At 44.2% G+C, this 16,038-nt stretch overlaps 1 protein-coding gene across 1 annotated transcript in view; it reads right to left on the reverse strand.

Annotated features, from left to right (window-relative positions):
• Nucleotides 1–16,038, reverse strand: part of LOC131293117 (dual specificity calcium/calmodulin-dependent 3',5'-cyclic nucleotide phosphodiesterase 1-like) — a 114,534-nt gene that overhangs the window by 30,151 nt on the left and 68,345 nt on the right. The window contains exons 2-4 of the mRNA XM_058321198.1: nucleotides 8,859–9,218; nucleotides 2,394–2,838; nucleotides 1,756–1,869 (exon numbers count right to left, since the gene is read on the reverse strand). Of these exons, the coding sequence (XP_058177181.1) occupies nucleotides 1,756–1,869; nucleotides 2,394–2,838; nucleotides 8,859–9,218 (919 nt within the window). The remainder of the gene's footprint in view (nucleotides 1–1,755; nucleotides 1,870–2,393; nucleotides 2,839–8,858; nucleotides 9,219–16,038) is intronic.

A 16,038-nucleotide genomic window follows, 5' to 3' on the forward strand; every position in this document is an offset into this window, starting at 1 on the left:
ACATAATCTATTCCACGTGTTTGTTTCCCCGAGAAAGGATACTCAAATCGGTAGTATTTTCACTCATTCGTTTCACACAAAAAGGGACATGTCAGAGGATCAAACCCCGAAACGGTAGCTCAGCTGGGAGGCGTTAGATTGTGAGCGACCTCCGTCAACTGGAGCAACATAAATTCCAACCATGATGCAGGGGGCGGTGGTGAGCGCCCATCCGTCCTCCCGGTGGGACAGCTTTCTGCCACAACCCCAACAGTAGAACAGCGGAAGCGAATGAAACAATAACAGTTACTTGGAATGATTTTTAAATGAAAATAAATGTTCATCTCTCGCAAGCACTCGCCATCCTGCTCTGATGCTCTAGCACCTGACCTTCCGACCCGTGGTTGCGTGCAAAAAACAAAATGCAGGGCATGGATGCTGGGGGATAGGGGGGTTGCGGGAGAGTTAGGTAAAATAATATTACATCCATCGGAGAGCATCGGAAACATGGTCGGATGATGTTGAAATCATTTCAACGGAATTGGATTGTTCTCTCCGTCGTCGTCGTCCAACGTACATTGTGCGAACTGTGTGTGTGTACTGAAAAGGACCACAGGATTTTTTTGTCTTCTATTCTATCTCCCCCCACAACCACCCCAACCCCTTCCGGTTCCATCGACGTGATCGTAACCGTAGGATTCGCAGAAGCGCGTGATGCTATCCATTTGAGTGAGTGCTTTAACGACAACGCCAATACCGACGCAAATGGAGCATTTTCCTGCCTGCTTTCCGGTTCTGCGTTGCCTCGTATGGGAGTGTGCTACTGTTTCCTTTTCTGTTTTTCCCTGCGTCATCTCCATTCCAGTCCACCCGGGTGGCGAACCTGGCGGGATTGATGGTGATATTTACTTATCAAATTGAAGTGGATTTTACCGATCCTAATGTCTGCTATTTCTGGATGCTCGTGAGGAAATTAGTCGAGCTGTATCATTAATTTTGCTAAAGCTTTCGCTGACGTGGTGTTTCTCTCTTCGGTGGCATGGCTTTAGCTAATGTCTGCAGACACACTGCAGATGCTGTCTGCTGAATTGGCCCGTACATCCTTACGGCGGGGGGCTTAGGAAACAGCATCAGCGTGAGCCTGAGTGCCTTATGGGTCGTGAAAATTCAATTTCGGACCGACAAATTTTACAATCCACCATTTGCCACTCGCATCTATCAAGCTGTATGTGAAATTATGATAATAAAAAAGGTTGTTTGTCGTGATATAGGGGTCTGGCTTTCCGGTTAACAGTGGTGTCGTAAATGTCGAGCACCATTATATGCCCTATTTGTCTAGAAGTTCGCTGGATGGGATGAAATATGGCCGCATGATTTACGGTCGAACCGAAGAAGGATCGACAAACTGTGTCAAAGAGTGGAAAGTGTTGAACTGTGATCACATTTCATATTTCTTATATTGATAGTTTTTTTTTGCTGCAATATTGAAACGATGGTAATCATTTTCCTTTTTTGATATTTAAAATATTTAGTTTTACTTTAAATTGGCTGCTTTTGTTCATTTAACTTGAGGAAGTTTTACGTTAAACATAGTAAGAATTTTACGAATTACTTCAGTCCATCGTATAGCTTTTCTAATCCCTTCTTCCGATGGTTTATGTTAGTACTACCCTAGGGAAATCTAAGAAAGATGATTTCGGCTTCGTGTGCGGCACCAACCGTACACACATTCACAGACCGACGTTGGGGGAAGGGTGCTAGTGGGCTCGTACTTACTTTGTCTCGTCGATAAAAACGGCTTCAAGTACGCGCGCGGCGTAATGAAGGTTTTTCTGCAGCAGCTCGGCGGAAATTTCGCCTCGCTGCAGCTGCCGCAGCAGACATCGTAGTCTGGAAAGTGGAGGAAACGGTAGGAGTTATTACGTATTGAACCTAAATTACTTAATTTAGGAAGGGTTAAAGGAATAGTCTCTTGTAGTTAGCTGGGTTTATTTGAATGGAATGAACTAAATGAAGTTTCTTATGGGATTATTTGTGTATTTTTTGGGGCTTTGATTTAATGTGCAGTTTGACTGTGATTTAAAAAGTACAAGTTCGACTTTTCTAATGCAACTAACTAACAAATTTTGGTTTGTGTTTTATTTGGAATGTAAAAATTATTATTTGAATTGTATGAGAAATAGTTCTTCTGTATTCTCTAAAATGCCCGACTGCAAAAATTTTTTACCGCACCATTTTTCCAACTTTAAGGCAATCCTTATCGCATTTATTGCAAAAAACTCTTATTTTATAATAAAAAACAAAAAAACAACCCCATCAGCTTTTATTGAGGCGGAAGGCATCGTCAATGTGACTCTTTTGAGACATCAAACCTAGAATTCCAGGTAGTGGGGTGGTGTATATAAATCTCTTACCTGACTGCGGCCTTATCACATGCATCTGGTGTATCGACAGCCGGCAAGTTGTCGGTCGCTAGGTCGACGGTGTCCAGCTCATCCCCGGTCGTCGAGTCGGTGCGATTCGCGGCGACGATCGCGGCCCCGGCCGTCGGTTGCATGCTCTCGAGCTCCCGGCTTAGCTGGCTGTTGACGAAGGCGAGCTCCGACTCGGACAGTGGCGGATGCTGCTGACCAAACTCGCCCTCCGGCCCACCACCACCACTGTCGCCTGCCGCCCCGCCGAAGCCGCCGCCGCCTCCGCCAGCCCCTCCCCCTGCGCTACCTTCGGCACCAGAGTCGCTCCCGAATGCCGGCTGCTGGTAGTCGGACTCGTCCAGCGCTTCCTGGTACTGAAGCTGCTGCTGGATGTTGGTATTTTTCCGGCTATTCGTTCGCCGCACGATCGTCAGACTTCCTTGCTCTGTGGGGGAGAGAGAGTGAGAGAGGGAGGAAGTGAGAAAAGGTTATAGATAAATAATCGTTAGGTCGGTCGTCATTTGGAAATACACAACCAAAGGTTATTGTAATAGACAGTGGCTTTCCCTTAGGCTCGAAATTTAAATCAAATTTATTGCTTTATGAATTCCACTGTAATGATGAGCCAAATTAAATGGTTTCATAATTTACTTAAAACAGACATGAACAAACCTACCGATCGGTAACTTCATTACATCGTTTACGAATCATGAAATTTAATCAACTATACTTTCACTGGATAATCCTCCCGGGGGTTATTAAATATGGATTGAAATTGATTACCAGTTAAAAGCATGAAATTGTAAATACTCAACTGTTGCTAATGAGAATTTTTTCAATCCATTTTGCATCATTAGTCATTCAAGCTTAAATGGTTTCTGAGTAATTTTGTTACTTCCATAGAAGCTTTTTATGTGTTTTAAAAATAAAAAAAAAATCTACTGAGTTGGGTTTGGTTTGTGCTTCTGGGAATCAATTATCTTAACGAAACAGAACATTTCTGCCACCTCATCCGACCGAGCTGGTATACTGGCATGTATAGATGCACTGATGGCACCGGAGGAAACAAATAGCTCCCATAGTTGAATGATTGATGTTTGCCTCACATCAACGGTATGACTGCTTCAGTTGCAGCAACCACATTGGTGGTGCATCTGTGTGCACCACGTTCGAACGAAGCTTCCACGAAATACATTGTCTACCAACTGGACAGCAACCCCATCGTTCCATTCAACCACGCGAAAGTGCATCCCTTCAACGGGGAAAAAACGGAAACGGAGTTTCCGCACACGATATCGATGCTGGAGCGAATCGAAAACCGAGTCCGGAGTCCATTTCTTCCCGCTGGTGACTCATTTATCAGGCTGGGGAAAAAGCTGGAAAACGAGCTGGTTGAATGCACAGATGATTGATGGTTGCAATGGTGCATTCGGTCGATTCCGGTCCAGGATCAACCATTTTTTTCCTCCTCTGTTTACGGAGCTTACGGCTTTTGCAGATTGTGGAAGAATTTGAAAGGAAAATGTTGTGTTAATCTTTCCCGTGCTAATTGTTATGAAATGAGTCCTCTTTTTTTCAGTTATCTGGCAACAGTACGGTGCCTTTATTATTCGCATCAAGAAGCATGAAGAAAACAAAAGCCAATTCAACCATCCGGAATCTCTTATGCAACCACCATTTGTGTTGGAAAGCATTTGCTTTTGAAAGCATCACGTTCGGAGCACCATATTGGACGCTTTCCGTGTTGAATATGAAATCCACTGATTAAGGGAGACTGTCGGTAAAGACAACACCACAATGTTGCCATAACGAGCAGCGTTATGTTTGACTGGCGAAAGTCCGCATGCCGATCCGGTGCCCAGCTGCCCCGAAACCTTTCCCAATGTTGTCAAACATTTCCGGGTTGGGAATGGTTGGCCACGATTTTATTCCACACGGTTTTCGGGAACGTGAAGCTGGCGGGACAAAGAAAATGGCAAATGGAAGCATTGCGCCAGCATCGGCTACCGTCATCTCCTATACACGGTGCGATTGTCCATTACTGGTCCGGGCCCGGAAGTCTCCCTGCGCTGGGCGTGGGTTCGCTCGCTTTTATAATGTCACATGGCCTTCATTATCAGCACCCACCGATGGAGGCGCCCGGTGGTCGGTTTTGCCTGCCGGTCAGTTCGGTCTGGTGTTGAAGGTTAACGATCAATTACGCAAAGTCAACTTGCGTCTTTTGTCGCTTCATGGAAACCGGCTCCACCCCCCTTTCCCTTCCCCCATTGGGTGACTCGGAATGCAGGCGGGGACCCATTTTTCCACCGCATGAATGCCGGTGGCAGCTTCACGGCGGGAGGGCGCTTTTTCCGGTGCCTTCCAGTGGCTTGGAGTGGCCTTACTGGGTGGGTGGGTGGATTTACTCGATGTGCACTAATTAATTGTTGATTAGGCTTTGGCCCACCCATTGGGTCAACCGGTTTTTGTGGGAAGCTTAATTATGGGTTTCTATGAATACTTCAGTTGGAGAGAATGTCAGGGAATCTGTTTGATAGTTTTCTCGTCGAATGTTCATGCTCGCAATATACAAGGAAACGTTTCAGTAAAATCCATGAAAAATATTATAAACTCAATTGAGTTTTAATATTCGCAAATAAATTAATATTCGAAACAAACGACTGCATTTTCGAGGCTAAAAAATCCATTTAAATTAGTCGAAATTGAAAAAGGAAAATCGATAAAACCGAATTCTGAAAACAAAACCACAAATCCACTTTTTCGACTGCCAGTAACCAGTGTGGACATTTAATTAATTTCGTCCGGATTTACTTTTCTCGCACTCTTAATGCTACCATAACACCTTTTTGTTTTTGTTACCCCACCTCCTCCGAGTGGTTTGGTTGCATTAATATTGTAATCGATTTCCCGAGTCCCGGAACGATGCTACCAAATACTTTATTATGCTACGTGCGGGTTACGTTTTTTCCGCTTTCCGCCGATTCGTTTCGACGCAAAAACGGGATTAATTCAACAAATAGTTTATTGCGTGTGGTTTGCCATCGAAACGAATGCCATTGTGACTGTAACCCACCATAATGGACGTCTAGGGTGAAAAAGGGCGGCCCTGACGAGGGCGTCGAAAGAGGCTTTAATGTTGGGGGCGCTAGCATTTTGATCCCATAATGGAGTGCACACGGAAATTACTGCCGACCGGCCGCAACCGCCAGCTATTTGATATTTGCATCGTACTGCATCGAGTTGAACAATGTGGGTTGTTGGCGCGATGAATGTAAAGTAGAAATGGTGCTAACCACGGTTTTCAATTTACAAACCCTCACCAACCGTTGAAACGTGGGACTGTTTTGTCGGGATTAGAGGCTCCAAAAGCCGCATGTTGGATGTGAACAAAGCTAAGCCCAAGCCGGAGCATGTCAGATTTCGGTGTAAGCTGTTCCAAAATTCAACATCAACGTCGGGTGTTTCGTTAGCCTGATTTTCCATGCGTCTGGATTGATATGTTGTTTCTTGTTACAACGAAACGATAAGTTCATGGTGTGTTTTGATAAAAAATCATGCTAATACTGTTTGTATAGCATATTTAAGAAATGCTAATATTTGCTGTCTGCTAGTCCAAGTTTATCTTGCGCTAGGATAGCTTCATTAGCAAATTCAACCTAAGTCGATCGTTTCTAACCTAAACTTGGTTGGAACACACACAACGCCACACGTCCGCTCACCGGCGGGCGTTGCGGCACAACAACACCGTAAATGAAGTTAGCTGACGGTTCGTTAGCGCACGGCTGGCAATGTGGTTAGCACCTGGGGAGGTTCTGCATACGGTAGGCTAAATTTCGGTTAGTTCACCCATGCACTTCCCCCAACAGCTGGTTGTTGTTTTCGCCCCAAAACACGGGGGCGAGTGCTTCTAGTTGCTGCGAAGTTTGTGCTCACCAGGATCATGAATCCATCCCCGTCCCATCGGTGTATGGAAAGCTATTTAAGTCCCACGCTAGACGTACCACGGATAAACTTTACCCCCTCGCTTGTTCTGGTTTGTCAGCTTAATGTCGATATTGGCTTCGGCCAAAGGGGGGAGGGAGCAAAAGGTTTGTTGGAGAATGGAAGGTTAACAAGCATCATTACAAGTTCGAAACAAATCCGATCTATCACAACATACACGGGAACTTTTGTTCCCCCATGATCTTGAGGAGGGGGCAAATAAATGATCCGAGGTTTAATTTTTCGAACTTTCAACTACGCCAATTTGGGTTATGGTTGTGTTGTGTTGAATTTTCGTTCTATGAATTTTATGAGCAAAGGAATAAATGACTCGTTCTGTTAAAGAATCTTTTAAGATCAATTATCAATACGGCAAAGGAGAAATATTTAGCAATCCTAAAATTAAACACTCCAACCAACCTCCAAACCAAAATTTCTATCTACAAAAAATCATCAAGGGTCGGCTCTCTGTTGACTTATATGCATTACGAAAATAAAATACTCTCAACCGTTTCATTGTTGTCTAGCCCAAGTTTCATTGCGCTGGAGATCTTAACCGGCCTTACGCTTTGAACCTTTTTCCATCCGAGCGGGTCCGACCTTTAAATGGCAATATTTATTTTGAATATTTATGTTTCGTTTTTACCCTCCCGGTTGGGAAGAAATGGGAGTAAATACGTTCACTTGAGAGCTTGTCCATGGTCCAGTGATGGACTACAACTGGACACAAATCCACCTAAAAGTGGACCCCCAAACGAGATTCATTATGACGTGATTTCGGTTTGAATTTTAAGGCGGGCTCGGTTTTCGTCTGATGGAAATTTCCTCGCCGTCTTTCAAACCGGTAGCGCAACCGGTTTGAGTCCGGGAGTCCAGGATGTGACAGGAATTTGTCATTTCTTCATCATCTTCCGAAGTGAATGTTGCCCTTTTCCCGTCCTTCACCACCACCACTACAAGCTCTGGTCAACGTTTCAATCAACATTATGCGACCGGAGGGTGGAAAGGATTTTCTGGGACAGTTCGGAACGCTGCCGGGAAATTTGTCTGCCGGTCGGACCTTCGTTCGAGACGGCGGAGGGACCCTAACGAGCGACGTGTCGGGATTCATTAGTAATTCCCAGGGAAATATCTCTCTCTCTCAGAGCCAAGAGAACCACAGTTACCAGTGTGGCTATTGCAACAAATTTAATAAATTAGATTCCTGGCAAAATATGCGCTTCCACCTCCTACCGAAGTTCCCAGTTTTCTTCCTCACTCTTCAGAGCAGACGCACTTGTGACGTAGGATTTAGTTTCTAGCTCCGGCTTTATACCGGAGACATACCGCAGCCCCGGGGATCGTTAGACCAACTTAATGAGAAATAGCTCACAGACCGGGTGGGATGGAGTGGATCGGTTTCACAACTTCCCCAACACCCCCCCGGGGGAAAATTTCTCCGTCCTCGGTCTTGATTACTGGCACTTTCATTAGTCCGCGGTTCCCTTTCCGGTTGCGCTGCGAAGCTGCATGCGAAGAAACCGTATCCCGAGATTACAATTGTACCGGTTTGTCTGGGTTTGACTTTTGCCTGAAGCGTACCACCCTTTTGCGTGCTCGTTCACCCCCTCCCCCGCCGGATGGCTTACATCAACATCTTGCTTATATGACCGTTGGTTGTTGCGGTCGATTGTCCGGTATGCACCGGCTCTCGGGTACGACGAGTGCGTAGGACAACCGGGTACGATTTCGATACGACCGCTCGATTAGCCATCGCCTGCAATAACATTGCGGAGGCTGTTACGGTTGTTCAGTTCTTTTGCGGTGGCAAACAAAGGTGATCAGTGGACTAGCTTCCGTTTGGCGAAAGCGGAAACGGATGGTAAAAGTGGGGGAGCTGGTGGATTTAATTGAAATGAATATCACTTTGCAGAGACGTTTCTTATGCAACGAAGGTACGTTTTGCAAACGAGAAGGTACTTCCGCACTCGTGGTCATAAGCATCATAAGGTAAGGCTTTGACTGCGATAAGGGAACGGGGTAGGACGAAAGCAAATGGGTTTAATTGAGTGGTGCTGATTTGAAACAGTTGTGTTGTTTGCTGTGATGTTCAGGTCAACCGTTCGACAGCAGACATGGTTCTATTTTATGCTCTCTAAAAAGCTCATGCCGATGAGCATTAGTTGTGCATTCGGCTTTTTTTTGCTTATTGCTTTTAGAATGTATGTTTTATATTTCTACAATCACCACATGAATGAGCACTTGCTGCATTGTATATTGCTCCATGTTTATCTGCATTTTAGTTGCATTTTTCCAGAAGTGATATAAGAGTATTTCAAACTACATTAAAATGGGTTAAATATTTGGTAGTCTTACATCTACTGCTTGTAATCATTTCTAAGAGCGATCAAAAAAGGGTAGCATACAACAAAGAAAACACTCAAACAAACACTTAGCAAACATTTTACGAACCGGAAAAGAAACAACCGGGGCTTTGCTACTTACTTGCTATGTGGCCGTTCCGGGAGAGACAATCCGCCCGCACCGGCTGATGGCAATGGTGATGGTGATGGTGATGATGAAAGTGTTGATGATACGGATGGCAACTGCTGCTGCCAGCGGACTGTGGTTGCTGTTGCTGTTGGTGGTGGTGCTGCTGCTGCTGCGAGCCCGTGGCCGGGTTGACTGTGGGCACGGCCGAGGCCGGTGGAACCTGCGTGGTTGCTGCTGGCCCGCAGGATCCGTAGCTGGTGGTTGGACCGGGGCACGTGGCCGGATCGCAGCAGGGCAACGGTTCGCGCCCTGGACCAGCTCCGGCAAGGGTTATATCATCTTTGGTAAATTTATTCTCTGGCGAGCTCGCAACTGTTCGGTGGTGCAACGAAAGCGTTGCGGAGGGAGAAGGATGTGTGGGCGTGGATGATTTGAGCGAAAACGGCAAGTAGAGAAGAGAAGATAAGAGAAAAAAAGGAAGAAACATATGATAAGATAAGTAACAACTGGCAGGCGCTACATTAGTACGTAGAAAGAGTTTAACGTGGGATGTAGTTTTTTTAAATTAGGCCACATTGAACAAGGTAGTTGGTAACGAAGAAAAACGAAAGACATCTTTTTACGGTTTGTTATTGAAAATATATTTTAAAAATTGTAGTGCTTAGACTCAGGCTCAGAGTTTAACACGGGAAACGAGCAGATAATACTTAGTAAAATTTGTGGGTAATCCAATAGAAAAAAGAATTTTAAAATTTATTCAACCTTAAATCGAAGTTTATTGACTTTGACGAACACTCCGTCATTATGTACAGCCTCTTTATTTTGGAATGGAAAAACGGAATACTTTACCTTCAAGCGACATAATCAGCGTTATCGCAAACTTGCTAAAATAATATTATTTGTAGTTGATTTTGTTTAAAATATTTTAAAAAATTGCTACAATTGTATGAATCAACTTTAAATTACTTGAAGCAGCTGTCACCAAGGACTTTTCTAAAAGCATTTTTCTATCTACAATCTAGCAGAAATTCAACGTTCCTAATGGAAGCAATTATCTATTGCACCGGTTTTGCACATTGTAATTCTATTTCAAGCAATATAGCAGTAATAAGACTAGTTTAACAAAACAACTTATTCAACATATTAAGCATATTAAAGGTTATTGTATTGATTTGCGTTCGAGTTTACTTCATTCATTCAAACATGTGTACTACAGCGGTAAGCATGTATCGTAAAACACCAGGCGCCTCCATTGCGTCCGTTAATTACTTTCTTATCATTGACAATCACTCCGTCGCTTTGTGATTGATGCGATTTATCATGGAATACATTGGCTATTTCGATGGCAATGTTTTGTTAATGATGCAATTATGATTTGTAGATCACTGGCGCTATATAAATTTGATTTTGAAAACATCACCCAGTTTTTTGTTGTTGCTATACTCCGCACAGTTATTTGGCGCTTCATTGGCATGTTAGCAATGGTGGGAGTCTATCATGATGGAACATGAAATCGTTTCCCTGTCCACGGAAGCCGGACTCGGGGTTCACCAAACGGAATGTCACAACAGTGCGGTGAGATTTCATTTTAATTAACGACGACAACGCTGCTAGGCTGACAGGTTGCGGTTGATGTGATCGCTTCATTTAATCTCCCTGGCTGTGGAGTCCATCGGGGCTGTTGCGGCACGAGTCTAATTATTCGATGCTCACATAATATAATTTCGCAGAATTATGTGCGGCTTTTCCGTGACGACTGGCCCGGAACATGGTGGCCGACAAGTGTGAAAGTGTTACACAATTTGCTTATGACAGCGTTGGAAATTAACTCATGCTGGGTGGTAATTTTTTTTCCAACACTCCAACCATGTTGTTACATAAGGGAATTATCTCTTTTAGTGACTGACATTTATCTGTTGATTTAAAAACTTAATTAAGTCCCTTGCAGTTTTCTTCGGAGTGGAAGTTATTTAGTTGAAAATAGCAACGACTGTCTTGTTTAGGTCAATCATTGGAAATATCAGAGTTTGTCGAAATTGAAAAGCAAGTTGTAAATATTTTATCACCAACAACCGAGAGCCTTCGCTAGTTCGTCCTAGGTCAGCATGGGTTCAAGAAATTCAATTAATGAAACTTCTTCCTCTACGATGCTTATCAGTCGTAATGGAACCGGAGACAGTAGCTCATAAACATTTATGAGCTCATTCGCGCGCACCATCGAGAGTCGGTGGTCGAGAAAATGGGATAACTATCAGGGAAGCACATCCTCATAAATCATGCACCTCGTTGGCAGCCACCTCCATATATGGTGACCCGTATACCGTACTATTATTGACGCAGTTGAAAGCTTCCTTTATTGACGGTGGCTTCTCAGTTCAGTTCACAAGAAGAGAGTCACACTTTTGAACCATAAGACGGCACGGGACAAACACAGGACACCATGTTGGGCTTGTGGAAGACAATCTCGACCTTCCTTGCGCTCGAATGGAGTGGATAGAGACGTCCATTTATCTTTTCCACCTCCAAGGAAGCTCCACTGGACTGTCGATTGCAATCGGAGGTGAAATGTTTGTCTTTTCTGCATTTTGCTTTTACGTCCTTTGAAGTAGGTTGATTAAAGTGAAGCGCAGTCGGTGGCCTCAGTGTGGGGTAAAGTTTCCTTTGGTGAGCTTTCTTTCCTACGGATGGATCGATGGGAATGGTCTGGGACTGGGAAGAAACAACGTTGGTTGGTTGGTATTCATTATATAGACCAACACGCTTATTTTCTTGCAGCCATGATAAAGTGACTCTTTTTTTCATTTACCTAAAGACTTACTTTATATGGAGTGAGTATCTTTGTAAGTCAAACGATAGGGAATTTATTTGAAAGGTACACACTTCTCTTTGATTTCATACTTTCGGACACTTTGATGACTTTTAATTGATTGGAGTTCGAGACTTTTCTACGTCAAAGATTCACTGTATGTGAACATAATCAATTTTCAAAATTACTCTAGTGCCGTTTTAGGTAATGTTAGAAATGTGACAGAATTATATTTATGAACCCGTAAAGAAATATAGCTCCACATCAACGCAATTACTTTCAAGTGGGAAGGTTGAGGATAAAATATGCAAAGCAAATTGTCTCTAATGGGAACCAGTGCTCTCATTGGTAATAAACTTAATTGAACCAAACGTCTAATTTCATCCCGAAAGGATTTTCTCCCGCTGCTGATGGGAAGGTGCTAATCCGTTCCACTTGCACCTGCCAGCCACTTTCGGTGCCGGGCAGCAAAAAGCGAGCGAACCAGATTGATATGTTTCCCGTACTTCTCACCGAAGGGATGAGCCTAGCTTATCGCCAAGATGTAGCAGGGCGAACCCGGCGCAAGCATGACAGAGCCCGGAGTAGAAGGTAAAAAGAAATGTTTTAAAATCCCTTCTCAAACTGGAAAAAGCCGTTCGCAGACATCCGACCGACCCCACGGTGCTCTCGTGCACGTGATGGATTGGAGTGTGGAAAAGTTATTACAGCGACCGTTAATATTTGATGGCTCAACTCTTGAGCGATTCAGGGGCCCGCGGATGCGAGTGGCGTAAAGTGGCGCGCAAAGCCATTAAAGGGAAGTTATGGTTGTTTGCATTCGGATTTCAAGGCTTCCTCGGTGTCGTGGTTGGGTGGAAGCTGCTCGCGAATATTTCATACCACCGAAGGATGAACCTGCGTTAGCTATTGCGTATGTGCGGTTGTCAAAGAGTCAAAGGGTCAAACACGAAAGGGAAGAGAGAGAGTTTACTGTTTTTCCGCATGACCGGATACAAGGGCTTTCTAAAGTTTCACTTGAACAGCCGCCAGCAGCTCGATTGTGGTGGATCCTTCGCAAAGGCTAAGTATCCTCAATATAACCTGAAGAGCGTGGTTGCATGGCCAAGGTTAGTCCACCTACATCCAAGGTGAAAATACTTGGGCAAAAGTTTTCCACCTTCAATCTCAAGCCGGGATGGGATGAAAAGCATTGAACCATCGTAAGTTACGTCGTATCTGTCGAAGTTCGTACGACCAAACCATTACGGATTGAGATCTGCAAAAGTTTAATTCCTCGAATGTGGATGGGATGTTGCTTTCTTTGGACCTTTAAAGTTGACTGAAGGGTACGCTCTTTGAGTTGTTGATTTTCGTTTTCCTCATTATTTCATACAACTTCTTACAATTCAGCTCACCTTACATACAATACAATTAAAATTGATTCAAGTACATTCAATTAAGAAACTTCTCCCACTTATATCGCTCGTAAATAGAGTTCATTGAGTAGGGTTTAAAAATAGTCTTTATAAACATTGTTTCCTACTACTAGCGTAAAAGTAACGGCGAAACCCAACGTCAAGGAGAAGTAATTCCATTAAGTGAAGGTAGCAAATGCAAATCCCGCACCAAGGGAAACCCATTTTCCTGCTACTCAGTCTCAGACCTACCATTTTCGTTCCACCATCTTAGATGACGTTTTCGGAAGCGATGTTCCTTTCGGAGACTTTTAAGTCTGCTCGTCGCCCCTCGGAAGATGGTTGAACCAGTACAGTACGAGGGCTGGTGAAGCATTTTCACTGCAGCCTCCGGGAAGACGCACTAGAACGCTCTCATCTAGAGGCGAGCAACCGTACGAAAGCCACTTTCCGTGCCAAGCACCGAGCGACCGAGAAAGAAAATGCGTTATAAGCACGTTCAAGTGGTTGCAGATTGCAAAAACCGTGCACATGCAGCCAATCGGCTTCCCTGCTTAGTTCGGTGTATGGGTGGGGAAAAGTACCGGCAGCCAAGTGGAGGGAAACTCCATCTAGAGCAGAAGAAAAGAAGGATTTTAATTTAAAGCACCGATAAAAAGCTTTGAATGCAGGCGTTTCTAGAACTCTTGCTATTTCTGCAGCTTCATTTTCCTTGCAATTAGATCAATTAGATCGTACTGCTTCAAACCTCATGCTAAGAAATGTGCCCTGCTTAACAACAAAACACTCTTGTTTTTTGAAGCCTTTAAAAATATTCTTGTCTGGAAAAACTTCTCCGTGGATCGTGATAAAATCAACGATTTGTTTTGATTTTTGTGTTGTTTTAAATCCAATTGACAAATGTAGTCCAATTGTTATGAAACATTTGTCTGCCCTTATAAGCCTCCAAAGAAAAACAAATCTTCACCAAACGTTTTCGCTTCTCCAATCTAAGGACGTGATAAAATCCACGTCACGTAATCGTAGCCGGACCGGTGGGTTGTTTCTCGTCGGGAGGGATTTTTCCCTCAACCTAAATGGATCATTTCGAGCCCCGAAAGCACCAGACACCGAATCGTGCCGCAGTCTCCACTCGAATCGCGGATTTGTTGACATATCATCGTGTCGTCGCGGGATGCGTCTCGAGGAATCTTTTTCTTTTCCGCTTTCCGTGCTGGGTAGTAAATCTGGTCCACATTCTGGGAGGTGCACGGTTTGGCTCGACGCAGCATTTTCCCACCACGACGACGACGTCCATCCTTTCCCCCCCGGTGAAGTGCTCCAGACAGATAAATGATCGGCGATCGTGACGGATAACCGTTTTCCGTTTGGCGGGTCGTATTTTTTTCTCGCCTCCACCCAAACCGTCCGTGAGTTACGGCAACGTGGTGGATGTTCCTTTCCCCTGGTTTGCTTCATTATTGCGTCCATTTGGGTAAGAGTAGCCAAATAGCGAAACACTTCGCAAGACAATTCCCATCTGTTTTTAGCGGTACGGGTAACGATATCACGATGACGGAGTAAGATTCCGGATGATAATGGCAAACATTGGCAGCGGGTGGGATGATATCATACCGGAGCCTGGTGGACACGGATCGTCACGCACGAACCGTTCCGTGGAGGGTGATACCGTTAGCGAAAAGTTCGTCCTACCCGAGAGCGCTCGCCTCCAGGTCCTGCCCTGGTCGTAAAATGTAATAATAAATTCGTTTACGATATGAGACTAATAACGAACGTTCTCTGCCGGCGATGGTTTCGAATCAGTCGATTTTCTTCTCTTCGATCGGTGGTCGCGAAGGAAAGCTCGTGCACGCGAGGAAGGCAGTTTAGTTCCCTGAAGAGTTCTTTCGAGTGTGTTTAGATCGGTTGTGTTGGTTGTGTTGGTTGTGAACCTGATGAAAGTTTTGTACGATATTGTACACGTGCTACATGTTACTAAAAAACCCCAAGCAATCGTTGTTACCGTTCAACTTGGAAAACTTTAGAGAGCTTTGTTTGAGGTAACATATTTCATCGATCGTAAAGTATCCATTCTTATCGTGGGAAGTGAAACGAACGGAAGGTAATAAACGACGGTTGTCACAGCGTGCTTCTCTCCAAATAGAACTAAGTGACGACTTTAATAAATTGAAGCGAAACAACTATCAAACCATATTCTCCCAAGGGAGCAACTAAATGCCGATTCTTTTTAAAAATACCTTACTTTGCTTGTGCCTCGGAGCTGACCAAGTCCATCTCCAAGCGCTGCTTGCGTTGACGGAGACGAAAAAGTAATAATCTGTGTTCTTCCCCCACAGCAGCGTCAATTTAGTCAGTCAAGATTTTATGACTTACTTTAGGACACTCCCTCTCGGCTAGAGGGGGAAGAAAAAAAATAAAATCACGACTTAATGCGAAGTCGCTGTTGGCGCTGCGATGGAAAACGACAGAAAAAGAAGCACCCCGGACGGTACCGCGCTGAAAGTTTTTTAATTCCTCCCAGGAAAATCCCGAAGTTAAACTAAAACGTCCGCATAAAGTCCTTCCACCATTAAAACCAACGCCACGCACTGAAAGTAACACTGAAAGCTTAAGTCGGTTGTCGGGGTTTCTTTTTCGCTTCGGTGTGTCCTTCTTTACTCTGGTTTTTCCCATAATGTTCCTAGTGTATAATGTGTTTCCATCAAGACGGTCCCTGGGTAAAGTGTATATACAAAAAATGGTGCCGAATTAAGACGTTTTAACGGTCGGAACGGGCGGTCGAAGAATCAAACTTCAATTACACCCATCGTTAAGTCGCTTTGAACTTGTAACCTTGGGGTGGTTTTTATACTTGTTTGGTTTACTATTTTTCTAATTTTCGTGCATGTGACACAACACCAACCACCAGCCGCTTCTCGGTCCAACTTTTTTTCTCCCTGACCTGGTAGCTTTTTCCCTCCAACGAGGCAATCATTCGTTCAATAAAATA

This window comes from Anopheles ziemanni, chromosome 2, assembly GCF_943734765.1.
Source record: "Anopheles ziemanni chromosome 2, idAnoZiCoDA_A2_x.2, whole genome shotgun sequence".
NCBI lineage: Eukaryota > Metazoa > Arthropoda > Insecta > Diptera > Culicidae > Anopheles > Anopheles ziemanni.